Raw genomic sequence first — 16,184 nt, forward strand, 5'->3', positions numbered from 1 at the left:
AGAGATGATCCAAACATGGTACTCTGTAATGTAGAATAACCCAACCACTCCTGTCATCCTGACAATTTCATTTTAACTCAACCATCGGATGTTGGTTCCTCTCAGCTTCAAGTCAGTTTTTTTTATGGGTACAGGATTTAGTGGATAAGTCATTCTTCACTTGAAAATATGACGTTATGAATTGAATCTGAGTGGACCCTGAGTTTATAAATTGTACTTTATATCCAACTGACCCCTTTATCGCAGATGCTAACTCCCTGTCTCTCAGCAGGGCGAGACCGGAGCACAGGGACCACCGGGGCCTCCTGGCCCCCCAGGAAGTCCTGGACCTACAGGCACTAGTGGACCCCCTGTAAGTCACAAGAAATCTGAAATTCATCCACATCTGGAAAAATTTCTAATTGGTCCATTTTGCCATTCAGGTTAATGACCATTGAACTGTACTGTATAATTAACAGTTGTCCCAGGCAACCAATTCCCAGATTGCTAAATTCTCTCGCAACATTCTTTTTCCTTCTCACGTTAAATTATTTAGACTTAAATCAGTTGCCATGTCTATTTTTTTTGAGCAAAGAAAAAAAATCTTTTAGCGGATCACAATCGGAGTTATATTGAATAATTTCCTGGCTCTTCCAAGCTTGGTAATGGCAGTGGATAGAGACCCAGTTTTTGAAGCTCCTTAAAGCGCATATATACATCTTAAAATAATCCATACGACTCCAGGGTCGTATGACCAGGGTTAATACATGTCTCTTGACACAAAACTTTACTTTTGTGAGCAAAAACGATTCATATTTTGAGCTAATTTAGTCAAGTTTGAATGTAAACTAAATTATCATTGTTCTTTTGAATCTCATTGGTTCTAGTGGTTACAAGACACGTGACAACCAATGACATTCAAAAAAGTCGACATTCGTAGCGCTGTGAAGCAGCAACGCTTGAAACTTTTGAATCTCATTGGTTCTTGTGGTCACAAGACACGCGACAACCTTGAGTTCAGATTCGTTGAGCCTGTGTGCTGCCATTTTGAGTGAGAACAGTGTTAATCTTGTTTACATCCGAACGTTAGTGAATCAGCTCAAAATATTAATCATGTTTGCTTACAAATGTAACGTTTTGTGTCATGAGACATGTATTAATCCTGGACATGTAACCCTGGAGTCATATGTATAACTTTTATGACAGATATGCACTTTTTGAAGCTTCGAAAACTGGGTCTCTGTCCACTGCCATTACAAATATGGGAAGAGCCAGGATGTTATTCAATATAACTCAGATTGTGATTCTCAAAAAGACGATGGTCATATACACCGCTTGAGTGAAATATAGGCTAATTAAATTTTTTGGGTGAACTGTTCCTTTAACTTGTTCTTTGTGGTGTAGGGTAAACCTGGAGAACCCGGCAAACCTGGAAAGGACCCAAGGGTGAGTGTTTACATCTTTAACTTCCGCTCCCTTTACACACACTGCACAATACTTGAAATAAAATCACAAGTCTGTCATTGTTTCTTTATGCTTCATAATGCAAGTCTACAATGTGAGATTTTTCCTTCTTTCATTTCTAGATGCTACCAGGGCTGAAGGTGAGCTTGAAAAGCGCACGATTGTCCAGCTGCACTGCAGTGATAGTATTTTCCACAGGCTAGTCGTAAACAGACTCGTATGAAGTTCACACACAGTTCAGCAGCCTACGGGTTGGGTATGCTCTGTTTTTGCCACTGCAGAAGGGGTGGACACGCCATAATTGATTATCCATGTTGCTGTTGGATAAGTATGTATTTCCCCTGATGCATTAGTTGCCACTGAGTTTAGACTGGGGGAACTTTAATTGAAGTCCATTAAGAAGCACTAATCCCATACAGAAGTACACTTCGCTATAAAGATGGTCTAAAAGTCGAAATAACAGCCGTAACTAGAGGCTTACTCCCTTAGACGTGAAGTACCTTATAAAGAAAGACTTTTCTTTCTTATTGGCTGTTATACAACTTGATCTAGTGGTCTCTCTGTGAAAATAAAAACACTTCTTGATAAAAGCATTTAAAATCCGACTAAACGTCCAAAGACATCATCAATGGCTTTGTGGTATTTTGACTTTCCTCATTTATTTGCTCTATTTAATAGGGTGAGCCTGGTGTCTCTGGACAAAAGGTGAGTGTATTGAAGTTTATAACTAGATAAACATTTTTATTGTAATCATAATGCAGTCTTTTTCTGCTTAAAGACATACTGTAGTTCACCCAACAATGAAAATGCTGTCATCATTTACTCACCCTTGGGTTGTTTCAAACCTGTATACATTTCTTTGTCCTGCTGAACAGAAAGGAATATATTTAGGAAGGATGTCATTAACCAAACAGATCTAATCCCGTATTTACTGCCATAATAGGAAAAAATAATACTGTGGGAGTCAATGAGATCTGTTTGGTTACTGACATTCTTCCAGATATCTTCCTTTGTGTTTAGCAGAACTAAGAAATGTATACAGATATGGAACAATCTGAGGGTGAGAAAAGGATGACAGAATTTTCATTTTTGGGTGAACTATGCCTTTAAGTAATGTATATGTGACTGTGTCATCTGAGTAATTTTACAATTGCACATTTCAAAGGCAAGACAGACATTTAGTACTGCTGATTGCTTTTAAAGGCATTAGAGACGTATCTTCACTCGGTTCTGGAAAACACGAGGAACTGATTCATCTGCTCAGGCGCACCTTTAGGAATAAAACAGAAACTTAAGGGAGTGACACGTCACTTATCATTCAGCAGAGGGATTGATCATTACTGAATGTAAGGATAGTCGAACGTCATGTTAGATGAGGAATTATAATCTGGAGATAGAAACCTGGCTCATCACTTTAAGGAAGCCGGTAGGACAGAGGATGGTGAAGTCATTGCACAGTACAGCAAAAATATGAGGATTAGAGGATTAGAGAAAATACAAATCATTAAATAAGAAAACTCTTCCTGCTTTTTCAAGTCAATTTTTTGTATTTTGTATTTTTTTATTAAGAATTTTACTCTGTATGCTGTTAATAGTCAAAATTAGTTTTTTTTGTCATAAAAAAAACATTATTATGGAGTATTTGTTCTTTGGATTGCAATTTAGTAAAGCAGCATTCGGTGTCTAATCTTTCTCCACTGTTTTCTCTTTATCTCGCAGGGTGATCGTGGTGAGGCGGGTCCAAGTGGACCTGAAGGCCCCAAGGTAAGAGTCCGTAACCTTTGGTCAGTTTAAGCAGCTTAAATAATTAACCTTCTCCACAAGTCACCCTTCACTTCAGGGTCAACCAATTACATAATCCTACAACAGAAGATGACGTCAGTTCCACAGCACCCATTGATTAAAATCACGGTTCAGCCAGAAATGAAAATTCTGTCATCATTTACACCCTCTTGTCATTTCAAACCTTTATGACTTTCTTTCTTCCGCAAAACACAAAAGAAGATATTTTGAAGAAGTTGGTAACCGAACAGCACTGGACCCCATTCACTTCTATTGTATGGACACAAAACCAATGCGAGTGAATGGGGGCCAGTTTCCATTCTTTAAAATATCTTTAAAATATGTGTTTTGCAGAAGGAAGAAAGTCCATTGCATGGACACAAAACCACAGAGACATTTCTCAAAATGTCTTCCTTTGTGTTCCACAGACGAAAGAGTCTTATACAGGTTTTAAACAACATGAGGGTGAATAAAAGATTCCAGAATTTTTTTGGGGGGGCAAACTATACTTTTCAGGAATGTTTTTTTTGTGTGTGTTGGTAGTGAAACACTGCGTTTACTTGTAAGGTTAGCAGTTGAAATACCAGATGGAGCACTAATAGATTTGAAGGAAACACCATTGGGCGGATAACAGCATCTCTTTGGGTACTACTGTCTTTTAAAGCCATTGAGTGCCTTGCCACTGAGGTAATAAGAGATTGTATTAAGATTGTTGTGCACTGGATTAGTGTAATACGGTAAAACACAGTCATAAAAAGAGTAATACCGCGTAAACATCGTTTAACATTCTCTATCTTAGTGTCCATTGATGTCATCTTTATTGCACTCTTTCATACACACGCCTCGGTTCTTTCCTAACAAAACAGAAGGTCAAACAGCTTACTCTACGAGAAGTAATACATGGATTGATTGACACTTTGTGAGAAATACGTATTGGCACACAAATCACGTGATGTTTTTCCCACATGAAATTGGATTTACTGTACCGTTACAGCCTGTACTTCAGGTCTGTTGCGCTTTTACACGTTTGAACTCTGGAGCAACTTGCCTGTGCTTCATTTCCATTTTACCTTTGTAGACTTAAGCTTTCTTCCATGAACCATAGTTCTTTCCAACACACGTAGCCAGTCAATATCCAGGGCTGGATTGATAGCGAGAGTGTCAAATAGGGCACAGTGAGCTTATGGAAAATTCCTCATAGAATTACAGTAGAGCTCTATTGAAGTAGTCTTGTGTTTGTTAGGTGTACATTCAGCACGTGTTTCATTTCTCAGGTGAAATGTATGCATTTATCTTTTGCTCTAAAGCAGAGAATAAGTTATTTTGCACAACTGCACCACCTTGTGGATACCTGCAGAACCAGAGATTTATGTCTGTTCAGAATAAGATCTTTACATGCATCTGTATAAGAGGCAGAGAGCCAAGTCAATGACTTTACAATTAAAAGGTCCTTGGAGATACGTTGTTCGGCACGTTACCAATGCAATTTATCAAAATCTGACTCTTTCTGCCTCCCATGAGCATTTATTTCTGATAAATGACTATTTGTGACCTCGATTCATGTTTTGCTGTTTACTTAGAGCTGCCAAGCCATGTGGCTGTAGAGCTTTTGCACAGAACACTTGTACGGGTTATATAGATAAGCGGTGTAACTGACCGAGACTTTTGCATTTCTCTGTATCTGATAGATTTAAAGTAGTTGCAAATGAATCAGTATTTTGGGGGGGGGTGAGAAAAGGAACATCAAGCTGTTTTGTATTTTATCTCATATCAGTCTCTTTATTTAAGCTGTTGTTTCTCGGTTCCTCTTCAGGGTCATAAAGGAGATCATGGCCTAAAGGTAAGCGACAAATTTGACTCTTTTTACTATTATAAGCATAAGCGGTTTTATGGGATGTACAGACAAACGTTAAAGGTGAAGTGTTATTTTTTAATGATAAATTACATTGTCCTATCCACATTTTGTTTAGTAGAAACAATTGTAAACATAGCATGGGTATGTTTATTCATGTGTGTTAGCGACATTGACCAATAGTGAAAGTTTAGGGAATGACCCTAAAAAAAAACCTAATGAAAGGGTTTATTTGACCAATGGCAGACGGATGAGGGTGGTGGTTGGATTTTGGGAGATGTATTAGAAAACCTCTATTACTTTTTGATTGGTGACACTAGTGCCGCATAAGGCCGTGTTCACACTTGACTTCTTTTTTGAGAAGAAAAAGTTGACAATGGTGCCTTTTTAGTTCAAAAAAGCACTGTTGAACTTTTTTCAACAACAAAAGATGCTCTGAGCTGCAGAAAAAGACGCTGGCGTTTAAAAAGCGCTCAGGGTTTTTTTTTTGAAAACGCGGTTTACTCCACAGGATTATAATATAAAACAAATGCTAGCAGCTTCAAAAAAGAAGTCAAGTGTGAACATGGCCTAAATGACTTACTTCCCCTTTCAATTGAAGTGGGGCAATTCCAGCATTATGAATGTGACATTTTCAGTCAAAACTTGAAATATAACTTTTTTATTACCAATTTTTTGAACCATCTGTTTATATGTTACTAAACCCCTGATGATAGAGTCCACTCCAGACATAAAAAAATATCAGTCTATAGGTTTTCTATTTTAGAAAAGGGAAAAATGGATGTGACAAAAAAGGACGCAGTTTTTTGAGAGACAACATACTTTGTAGAATTTCTGTGAGTTAAAATGTACGAACCAGAAGCAATAAAACCCAACAAATGGAGAAGGTTATGTTCTTAGCCCCACAGTGGCTAAAACATCTTTTTTTAAGTCACAGGAACAGCTGTATTCTTCAGAGAGTAAATCTAAACATCTAAAGATTTATGTTACCATTCGTATAACTATCTTAGTACACATATACAGTACATTTGCTGTAGTCATTGCAAAACCATCTGGCTGTTTATGACAAGGGATATTTGCGCTTTGTAAACAGGAGTGGGATGCATGTTAAGTTTACACCTGTTGATGCACATATAGTCCCTACAGGCTTCAGCTACTTCAGTTAGTATCTGATGAATGCTGAGTATTGTCCTCTAAAGCCTGTAGTTAAACTCATCTGTGTCGGCCAACCAGGACAAACACAGAGTGAGGTCATGAACAAAGTTTCATGTACCCTGTAGAGCCTCATAGTGAAAAGACCTGATGCTCACAGGATCAGAGGTTTCCTTTAGATCATCGTCTTTATCCATTTATTGCTTCTGGCTTTTGTATGTGGAGTGTGCCAGAAGAAAGCACTCGCTCATGTCATGATTTAGTTTGGCTTTATAAGATCCCATGTCTGCATTAGTTGCCCAGTGTTGGGTTCCAACAGCTTGTGTATCTGTCTGTGTGCCTGTGTGGTGTGTTTGTTGCCTTTCTGAAAATGTCTTTGGGTATATTGTGTAGGGAGGGCAAGGACTGGCTGGGCAAACAGGAGAAAAAGGAGACAAGGTACTTTGCCTTGTTGTGGATTTAACTGTGTTTTGTTACTGTGTGTGAAGCAATCTAACAATGAAGTAGGCTACAGTTACAATATTTCCAATGATTTTGCATGAGCATGAAAGTTCTTACTGTACACAGCTAGTACGATTCACTTAATTTTTGGTGTTAAGTTTTGCACACAATTTTACAAACAAGTACATTTTTTTTTTACGTTTCTTTCAGTAAATCTTTCAGTAAAAGTTAATTTTAAGAGTAAAAGTAAAATTTTTGTAAAGTTTTTGCACACAGTTTTTAAAGTAAACTTTCACAAATACACCGTTAAAAATTATTTTTCTGGGTTAACTTAAAGTTTTAAGACACACAGGTTACTTTTTTTTGAGTTCATTCAACTTACTGGTTAACTAATGAATTTCATGCAAACTCATTATGTTAACTAATATTTTTAAGAAGAATTAATTCAACATTTTAAGGCAGCATGTTACCTTATTTCTTTTTTACAGTGTACACAAAAACTTAAGTAAATCCTACTAGTAGTTTTTCACAGTGTACAGTTTATAGCATTAGCTATTGGTAGAAGAGATTTAGCAGAAGTGTCACTCTTTTGTATGCGATAATGTAAATAGTGACCCCATTGAGCCCCCAAAATGCCAAAGAAGCACATTAAAATGTGTTCTTCTGTGTTCTGACAAGTTACATCTGGAGAAACAGACCACAATCTGTGTGACGTTACAGTTTGAATATGCAGAACTGTGAATGAGATTTGAGAGGAAGAGAAGATCTGAACACAGACTGAGGGGAATCGTTCAGGACAGTACAAATGTTTTGCATCTGAAACCAGGATGTGCACACCGGCATCACGCTGTGATACCAGAGGGACTGGATGCTAAGAGAAAAACATACGCAGCAGCACAAGATGCTTGCCTTCATCTGAGCACCTGTGCCTCTGATTTAGAGCTCTCTAATCCTGAGTCCCCATTACACGCCGCCTGATGGACTTAGCACACTTATTTTTGCTACCTTTCCTTCTCCCTGCCAAACACACGTTGCCATACTCTGTGATTGTTAGGTCGGTCATCATGGCAACGCTTTGTGTTTCTGTATTTCAGCTTATCATGTTTGTGTTGGAGAACATGAATGTGTTTTCTTCATGAGAAGACGTACCAGCTGGGAAAAGTACATCTGCAGCAGCGCTATATTTATAAAGTTATATACATACAACTTTATCAACACCTCTAAGTGAGGAAGGGTACGCTTCTTTTGGTTGATGGTGGGGCTGAGGGATGGTTTGTTTGGGGTCATGGATTGGGACAGAGAGATGGATAGTTTAAATTAGACATTGAGGGATTTGGCCGTTGAAGTTTGTTTTAACTTTGAATTGACACTGTGCCCTTTGAACACTGCATGAAAAGTACCAAAAAGTACCATGATAGTGCGATTTTTGTGCACATACTGTTCAAAAGTTAGGAACTGAATTCACTAGTTGCACAAGATGGCGCCAGTGAGCTTTTGGGACGCCAGGGTCGGCGGACTAATTTCCAGTCATATAACAAACACTGTGTGGGAAAAGTAGGATTTTTGGCCGGCAAGTATGGGTGTTTTTTAGATAAAAAAAAAAAGAAAGTAATATATCAGTGAAATGATAGATCCTCTTTACATTGCTGAGCACTTCGTTAATCCAAAACAACAAGATACTGTTATACGACCGGAAATTAGTCTGCCGACCCTGGCGTCTCAAAAGCTCACTGAAGCCATCTTGTGCAACTAGCCCATTATTTATCATTTTCTTTAAAATCCTTAATAAATAATACATATTTATTTTTAAATAATAATATAATTGTGCAAACATTCTTTTATTTATTTTATTAGAAAACAAAAATTTTATTTATAAAATTATTTTAAAAGGACAGCTATTTTGAAGGTGCTGGGATATAAAATAGTTTTGGGATGTTTTAGGATGTTAGGACGTTTTAAGCTTACTTTTATTCTAAAGTAAAGAACGAGTAAGTGTTTTAAAACTTTTGAGAGGTGGTACTATAAGTTAGACATGCACCATGGTACTTTGATATTTTATCTTGTAATGCAATATTTTCGGTATTTTTATATATTTACATATATTTATATATTTACCATGTTACCATGATGTACCGTGGTTTTATGCTGTACTTCAATGTTACCATGTTTGAAATACAGTACGGTAATACTATGGTAGGGCCTACTTTTTTAAGTAATAGAAAAGTAATAGAACAGAAAAAACATCTACCGTCTTTCCCTTAAAACATCTGCTTCTTTCATTAGTAGTCAGTACTTCACCTTCTTCAACAGATTCTTGTGATTTGTGTAGTGAATGTTTATTAGATAAACAACAGATAAGCAAAAAGTAAATTTACAGACTTGAACTCCTGCAGTAGGCAGTGAGTCTTTATTAAATGAGCCTCTTAAAGACGCTCTACTTTTCTCCTTCTAGAGGAGAATCTGAAGCACATGTTTAAATGCACACACACGCACAGAGACAGACATACATGCGTGTAACACATGCCTGGCGCCCCTGCCATTAGACTCTTATGTGAAGACAGAAGGCTGGCGTGACAAGACCATGGTAAAAAGAGACGTGTGGTTATGAAAAGCTGCACCTCAGAGATCAAATGAGAGGCCTGCCTTTATTCTCTGCTCTCTTTCTTTCTCTTTACATGACGTCAATGCTGAACACCTCTTAATTATACACTCCCCTCCAGACCGGGATGACTAAAACAGAGTCTGAGAGTTATTAGGGCAATAAGTCGCGATAAAGCAGTGTGTCAGAGATGGTAACAGGAGCTGTTAGGTCTGACACAGAATAGTATGTTAAATAATTACATTTATTATTAATGTTTACAAAGTAATGGTTAATGTAAAAGTAGGTGATGTTGTTAATTTAGATTTAGGTGAATAAACTTACAGCAACGTATTATTATTTAACAGCTTTGAATGTGGCTTATCCAATTAGGTGAAGGGTCAATCTGTAATTCCATAGGGTTATTTGTGTCTGGAAAAAAACATTGTCAACTAAATTACCTGCTAGTCAGAAAGGAATGGTTAGTCCTAATCTCACATAATTTGTAAACAGTATGTGATGTAATTTCCTCTCGAAGCACATGGATGGAAGACTATAGTTGTGTCCCAAATGGCCTACTATACATCATAGATATATAACTAGATGCCACATTAGCAACTGTTTCTATGGGCCACTATACGTAGGTCGTCTGCCATCTTGTAACAGTGCGAGATGGTCTGTGTTGCCAAGTATGCGGCTTTCCCGTAGAATTGGACTACTTTAAAATGTTGCAGCGGGTTGTTTTTTCTGCAGGTCAGGAGTGAAAAGGTTTTGTTATTTAGCTGTTAATCTTAAAATCAAGCATATAGCGTTAGTTCTGGCAGGTCACGTGAGTCAAGCTCGTATCAGCTAATCCTCATCTACCTTTAAAATATGAAGCTATCACGGCTTCCATTTTAAATTCATTCAGTTAACAGCAGCTTATCGCATTGTTCAGGAGCAAATTACCCTCCTCCATCCCCAGCTCCACTTATCATTTACACTTCGACTCGACTTCTGTTATTCCTTTTCATAAGTCTCATACATAATGTGTTACACTTAAATGATATTAATAACTAATGATATCTGTTTACCCTAAGGGAGGTTATCTCTGCCCAGTTTTTGCCCAGAACAGAACCATACCGCCAAAGTAAACTGTATGCTAATTGTCAGACTTTTTTGACGGTAGTGAACCTGAAAGAAATTATTTTATTTATCAAAGTTAGGTTCTGTTATTTGGACTAGGGACACTAGGCTATTGATGATTCATTTTGTTACACAGATCTGGCAACCCTGAAATTCAGTCCGTTAACACTCAAGAGCAAGCTGACTGTGCATTTGCAGCTATAGAAGTATGAGTGTATGATTATGAAAATGTATTAACTGTTGTAACTCAAACATTATATTTGCTAAACTATAACAAGACGACAATGAAAGGGTTTTAAATTTTGGGGGAATTTAAATCCCTGTGATTTTCACAGTCATGGCTATTGGGGCATTCTAGCAAACTGTAAGTGACGGCAGTGTACCGTTCCAGATGACGGACACATCTATGTGTCTGGAACGCTCCAATAAGGCATCTAGGTATATACTTCTATGCAATGGGGTGATGCTTGTGTTTTGGGGAATAAAACTTCTTCACATTTCTTTACATTTTCAAATGGGAAAAGTGCAATTATAGCTTGACCCTGAAGTGTAACTGACGAAGATACAAAAGTAATGATTGTTTTCAAACAAGTTTGCTGAAGCGAATCAAGTTTGTCCAAAATTGTCATTGTTATAGATACTGTTATTATTATGTCCAGCTTCGCCTAAATTAGGAACAGATTTTCACGAGTCCTTTGAGAGTCCTAATGAACTATTTTATAATTGTTGTTTTTCTCCCCATACAAGGTCCCTTTGTGTGTTTCATGGGCAGTAAATGATGCATATAAATGGAACTCATAGGGTTTATTTGGAAATATCCTTTAGGCTTTTTATACCTCTGGCCGAGCACGTATGCCCGTGGTATCCTGTTTCAGAGGAGCCAAACGAAGCCATTACTTATCGCAAGCCGTCCTGAAGGAATCAGTTTTGTCAGCAGAGAACACGGCCACTTTCCTCGGTGCTGATGAGTGTTCTCTTTACCTTCCCAGAATTCCTCTGAACTCCAAAGAGTGCGTCCTCGTCATTTTCAGCCTGGAGATTAGCGCTGCCATAAATCACTTGTAGCCCATGTCAATTCGAACACTCCGGGCCTGGCCTCTGCCCCAACGAGTGTTATTTGCCGTAGCTCTAAAATAGAAGCGGACGGGGTTGAATAAGACATGACGATGGACAGGGAGGGCGTCTGGAATGGTGCAAGTTGATTGGAAAAGGAGAAGATCAAAGCGACTTCCTGTCTTCGACATGCACCTTGGGAAGTTGGATAGGGCCGTGCTCTTTCTTCTTCTGGCCAACTCTCAAGCGCCATACATCTCTGTCTTTCTCTCTCCTAGTTTCGTTCTCTCCCATTGGTCTCATGGTGTTTATAGAAGCAGCTGAGTATGCTGCAGTCTTGTCTCCAACCCAAATGCACACCAGAGTGCCTTGGATCATCTGTACACCCTCAAACCACACACTTGTGGTGTCCGTCTCTGTCTCTCTCTTGATAACCTGCAACCCTTTCCAAGGTCTGACCGCAGCACCTGTCAAAATGGGTCGTGCCAAGCTTGGCTCCACCACCTGCCCCCATGCTCAGACTCACTGGAGTCTTCATGCCAGCACTGCTCTCTACCCTTGAATGCCGGCTGTCTGGTTGTCCGTCTCCCAATGACAATCAGTGTTTTCTATAGAGGCTTTGTGGAATGCATAGAAAAATGCTGTAAAATGCTTTTCTGATGACACTGCGCAATGCAGTGGTTGAGTGCTTGAGTTTGTGGCCATGTGTTTGCTCGCTAACCCTGATAAAAAGTCCAGCTTAGATCTGTCACTTTGTTGATGGTTTGGTGCAGGTTTTACTGGTAAACACTCAGTAAAACTTTAAGGGATGGTTCAGTTATTTCATCATTTATTCATCCTCATGTTATTTACTTTCTTTCTTCTGCAGAACACAAATGAAGACATTTTGAAGAATGTTGGTAACCAAACAACATTGGCCTCTATTGACTTCCATTGTATGGACACAAACCACAGAGACATTTCTCAAAATATCTTCTTTTGTGTTTCACAGAAGAAAGCGTCACGTACAGGTTTTGAACTACATGAGCAAGAAAAAATATTGATAGAATTTGGTGTCGTGTGTGTTGTGATTTGGTTATGAGCAAGATTTTTGATTTTGGCTCAAAGCATGTGACATGTTTAGATACTGAACAAATATTGAACTGATGCTAATTTTTCAGGGTGATCTAGGAATGCCTGGGAAACAAGGAGTGAAGGTAGTTCACTTCACCAATCCTCCTTTACCCATGCAACATATTACCCACAATACCTTGTGTCAAACCCTCAACCTTCCTTAAGTGGCTTTCACACAGAACGCGGAATACGCTGCGCTATGAAACCCATTCATTTCGATGGCTTGCGCCACGCAAAGGCGGTTTGTTGCTCCGTCGACCAAAGCGCACGTGCAGCGGAGCACACCGCTCTCGATCTTGCGCGGACGCCGCAGTCAAAGTTCAAAATAGTTCAACTTTTGCCGGTGCGCTCTGTGACGTTAACCCGCGCGGCCAATAGAAACGGGGCAGGACCAAACAAGCGTAAAATAAAATGGAGGTCCTTCGCAAGCATGAATTCTCCAAACTGTTCCCTGGACCTAAGGGTTTCATGCACCCACAGCCTCTTCTTCCTTGCTGCTCTCTTTCTTCTAACTAGCAGGGCTAGTGCTATCGCTTGCTTTTTAGCACGTGGCAGATACATATTTTCAGGGCTGGGAAGGTTACTTTTAAAATGTATTTCACTACAGATTGCAAAATACATGCTTTAAAAAGTAATTTGTAACGTATTTCGTTAGATTACACAAGTTCTGTAACTTAATCTAAATACTTTAGAATACTCTGGAATACTGATAAGGTACTGTACGTAACACAAAGGGATCACCAAACAGAGGACTTGGTTTTCATCTGCATTTTATTTTAATCAACATTAGTTTTCCACAATATATCTTAAAGCAAAAAAGCACACAATCTTAGAAAAAAGAAAAGGAAAAATGCTGATGCTCAAAAAGGCAGCACAATGCATTAAGAGCTGGGGTGTGTAAACCTTTTTGAATTGGATGCAAAATGTACTTCTTTTGTCTTCTGGGAAACATGTGGTTATACATGCTTAATGTGAAGGGCAGAAATAAATGAAAAAAATATTATCTATAAACAAAATAAAAAATCTTTACACATCATCCAGTTTAAACATTTTCACCCACTTCTCTGAATGCATTGTGTTTCATGGAAACTTGTTTCCATCACTAAATAAAAAAATAAAATTTCTTTTTTTCAGAATTGCGAGATTTAAACTCGCAGTTGGAAGTTATGAAATCAGAATTGCAATTTTGACATTTGTATAGTAAGTTTATTTCATGCAATTCTGACTTTATAACTTAATAACAATTCAGAGTTTTTTCTCAAGCTCGCAATTCTGAGAAAAAAGTCAGTGTTTTTCTCTCATTGGACTGACAGATGCAATTGTGAGTGTATATCTCTCACAATTCTATGAAAATAAATGTTATAAACTCGCAATTGTGAGAGAAAGTCAGAACTGTGACATAAAAGAACTCTAAGATAAAAAGTCGCAATTACCTAAACAAATTACTTAAACAAGGGACTCGCAAAACATGACACCAGTCGTTGATCATTCAGGTAACCACAGACATTAAAGATTCAAGGGTATGTCAATTTTTTATGTGGCAATTTGTATAAATTGTCTTAAATTGTGTAATGGAGTATATGAAAACTTCTATTGCGTGAAATAGCTTATTCAGAACAGTACTAAATAAAATGAACATGCAATTTCTATGAACCCAGATCCCTCTTATTTTGTTCAAATTATTCCAATTTTGCATATTCTGCAAGGGGCATGAAAATGAGCAGAACTGTAGTTTGGGATGCTTTTGCAGAATGTCAGAGAATCACCGATTGCTGTTTACATTAATTGCCCGTTACAGTTCATATAAAGTTTAAATAAAATTCCAAGTAATCACTTTGGTAATCTAAAATGCTTTTCGGATGTAACTGTAATTTAACCACCATTTAAAAAGTAGTTGTAATGAAATACAGTTACTCAAATTTTGTATTTTAAATACGTAACTAAGTTACATGTATTTCGTTACTCCCCAGCCCTGCGTATTTTGCTGCTGACCGAAAGGTAAAACAACTATCAAATGACTTTTGAAAACTCTGCCTACTTTGCTCTGACCAGCGCAGCGCAAACCGAAGGGCTGCGCTGAACCCAGCGGCCAGCGCTGCGCATTGCGCGTCCTGCGTGCAAGCTGCTTTAAAGTCACTCCCAATTCACCACCAGCATCCCACACATTTTCCAAAGAATTATCATTTATTCCCAGACCTCTGTTTCCTGCATGATGTTGGAAAAGCGTTCCATTGCTAAAAGGCTTGTCCGGGAGCCCGTCTAAAATGGTGTTTACTGTAATGTGCGTTCACGGCCAGTGTGATTAATAGCTCATTATCCAGGCATGTCACATATAAACTTCTCACCTTCAGAGACCGTAAAGTGGCGTCTGAGACATGAGGAATGAGATGGCATGAGAAAAAACCATTGACGGTGCCTGGAGCGCTCGGGTCAAGTGTCTGCCCGCAGCTGTGTCTCTGTATCACCGCCTTGATGTCTGCTCATTAGTCTGAGCTAACAGACAAGAATTAAATAGCTGTCGTGCGCTCTTCACTATTAATAACAAAGCAATTGTGGGCGACTCTCTGCGGCATGGCTAGCAATCGGCTGTTTGCGTGCCTGGAACGCACAAACGTCAAAGCGCCGATCTAAATATTGATACCAGCGTACGCTGTCTGATTGCTTAGATAGAAATGACGATATCCGATAGACCCAGTGGGGTTTACTGTCGATGTAAACAATATTTGTCTAAATAACTATAACAATGATTTGTGTTGCTTGAAAAATAATTGCAGAAAACAACCAGAGTCGTGCACCAAATCGGGCAAAATGTATGATGTTGTTTCCTTTGTTGATTTTTAGAGGTCAGAACTTGAGAATGTGATCTCTCACTCTTTTCCTCCTTTCTTTCTCTTTTTTTCCTCTGATGTTGACAACTTGCATCCCCTCAGGGAGAGCCTGGTTTTCCGGGCATCCCTGGTCAAAAGGTAAAGTCCTTGGTGTGGCTGTTTTTAAGCACATTTGATCATATGACTGGAAAAATATAATGGTGCTTTTCCTGTTGCTGTAAAGGGTCAGGCGGGTTTTTCTGGTATCCCTGGGAAACGGGGTTACAAGGTACACCCTAAATGAGCACTGTGGTCGTGTGTTGCATCATCATTTTGTGTGAGATTTGCATTCCTTGTATGATCTTACATGTAACGCTTTGTAAAAAGCCTCTAATGTCATTGATTGTTTGTTTTGTTTTAACCTTTGTTGCAGTACATGTGCATGCAGAAATGCATTTCTGAAATGGTGATCTGGTTGTATGCTCTCAGTAGTGTTAAAGATTAAAGAATGCATTTTCCACAGGTTTTTAATTGTCATAGTGCATTATGGATGCCGTGCTCAGTAGTCATAAAAATAACATCACAGATACAAACAAATCTTTTTTATATTTGACTTTATTACGCTTGACAGTGTCTTCAGTATCTTTATTAAATCATTTAATGTTTCCTTAAATAATCTCATGGTTAACTCCTAGGTTGTTATTTGTTGGCAGGGAGAGAAAGCTGAACCCAGTGCTGCAGGAAGTGGCATCAAAGGAGAACCAGGTGCCCCAGGACTGCCTGGACCCAAGGTACCATCCCAAATTCTACCAAGAGGTTTTAAGTATCCATACATTCA

General features: G+C 38.5%; 1 protein-coding gene across 1 annotated transcript in view; it reads left to right on the forward strand.

The window, feature by feature from the left end:
- The window catches only part of col13a1 (collagen, type XIII, alpha 1), a 47,930-nt gene that overhangs the window by 17,850 nt on the left and 13,896 nt on the right, over positions 1-16,184 (forward strand). Inside the window, exons 12-22 of the mRNA XM_057342691.1 lie at positions 269-352; positions 1,384-1,425; positions 1,566-1,583; positions 2,122-2,148; positions 3,163-3,207; positions 5,039-5,065; positions 6,623-6,667; positions 12,587-12,622; positions 15,470-15,505; positions 15,591-15,635; positions 16,060-16,137. Coding sequence (XP_057198674.1) covers positions 269-352; positions 1,384-1,425; positions 1,566-1,583; positions 2,122-2,148; positions 3,163-3,207; positions 5,039-5,065; positions 6,623-6,667; positions 12,587-12,622; positions 15,470-15,505; positions 15,591-15,635; positions 16,060-16,137 — 483 coding nt within the window. The remainder of the gene's footprint in view (positions 1-268; positions 353-1,383; positions 1,426-1,565; positions 1,584-2,121; positions 2,149-3,162; positions 3,208-5,038; positions 5,066-6,622; positions 6,668-12,586; positions 12,623-15,469; positions 15,506-15,590; positions 15,636-16,059; positions 16,138-16,184) is intronic.

Source organism: Triplophysa rosa, linkage group LG9 (assembly GCF_024868665.1).
Source record: "Triplophysa rosa linkage group LG9, Trosa_1v2, whole genome shotgun sequence".
NCBI classification, from domain to species: Eukaryota; Metazoa; Chordata; class Actinopteri; order Cypriniformes; family Nemacheilidae; genus Triplophysa; species Triplophysa rosa.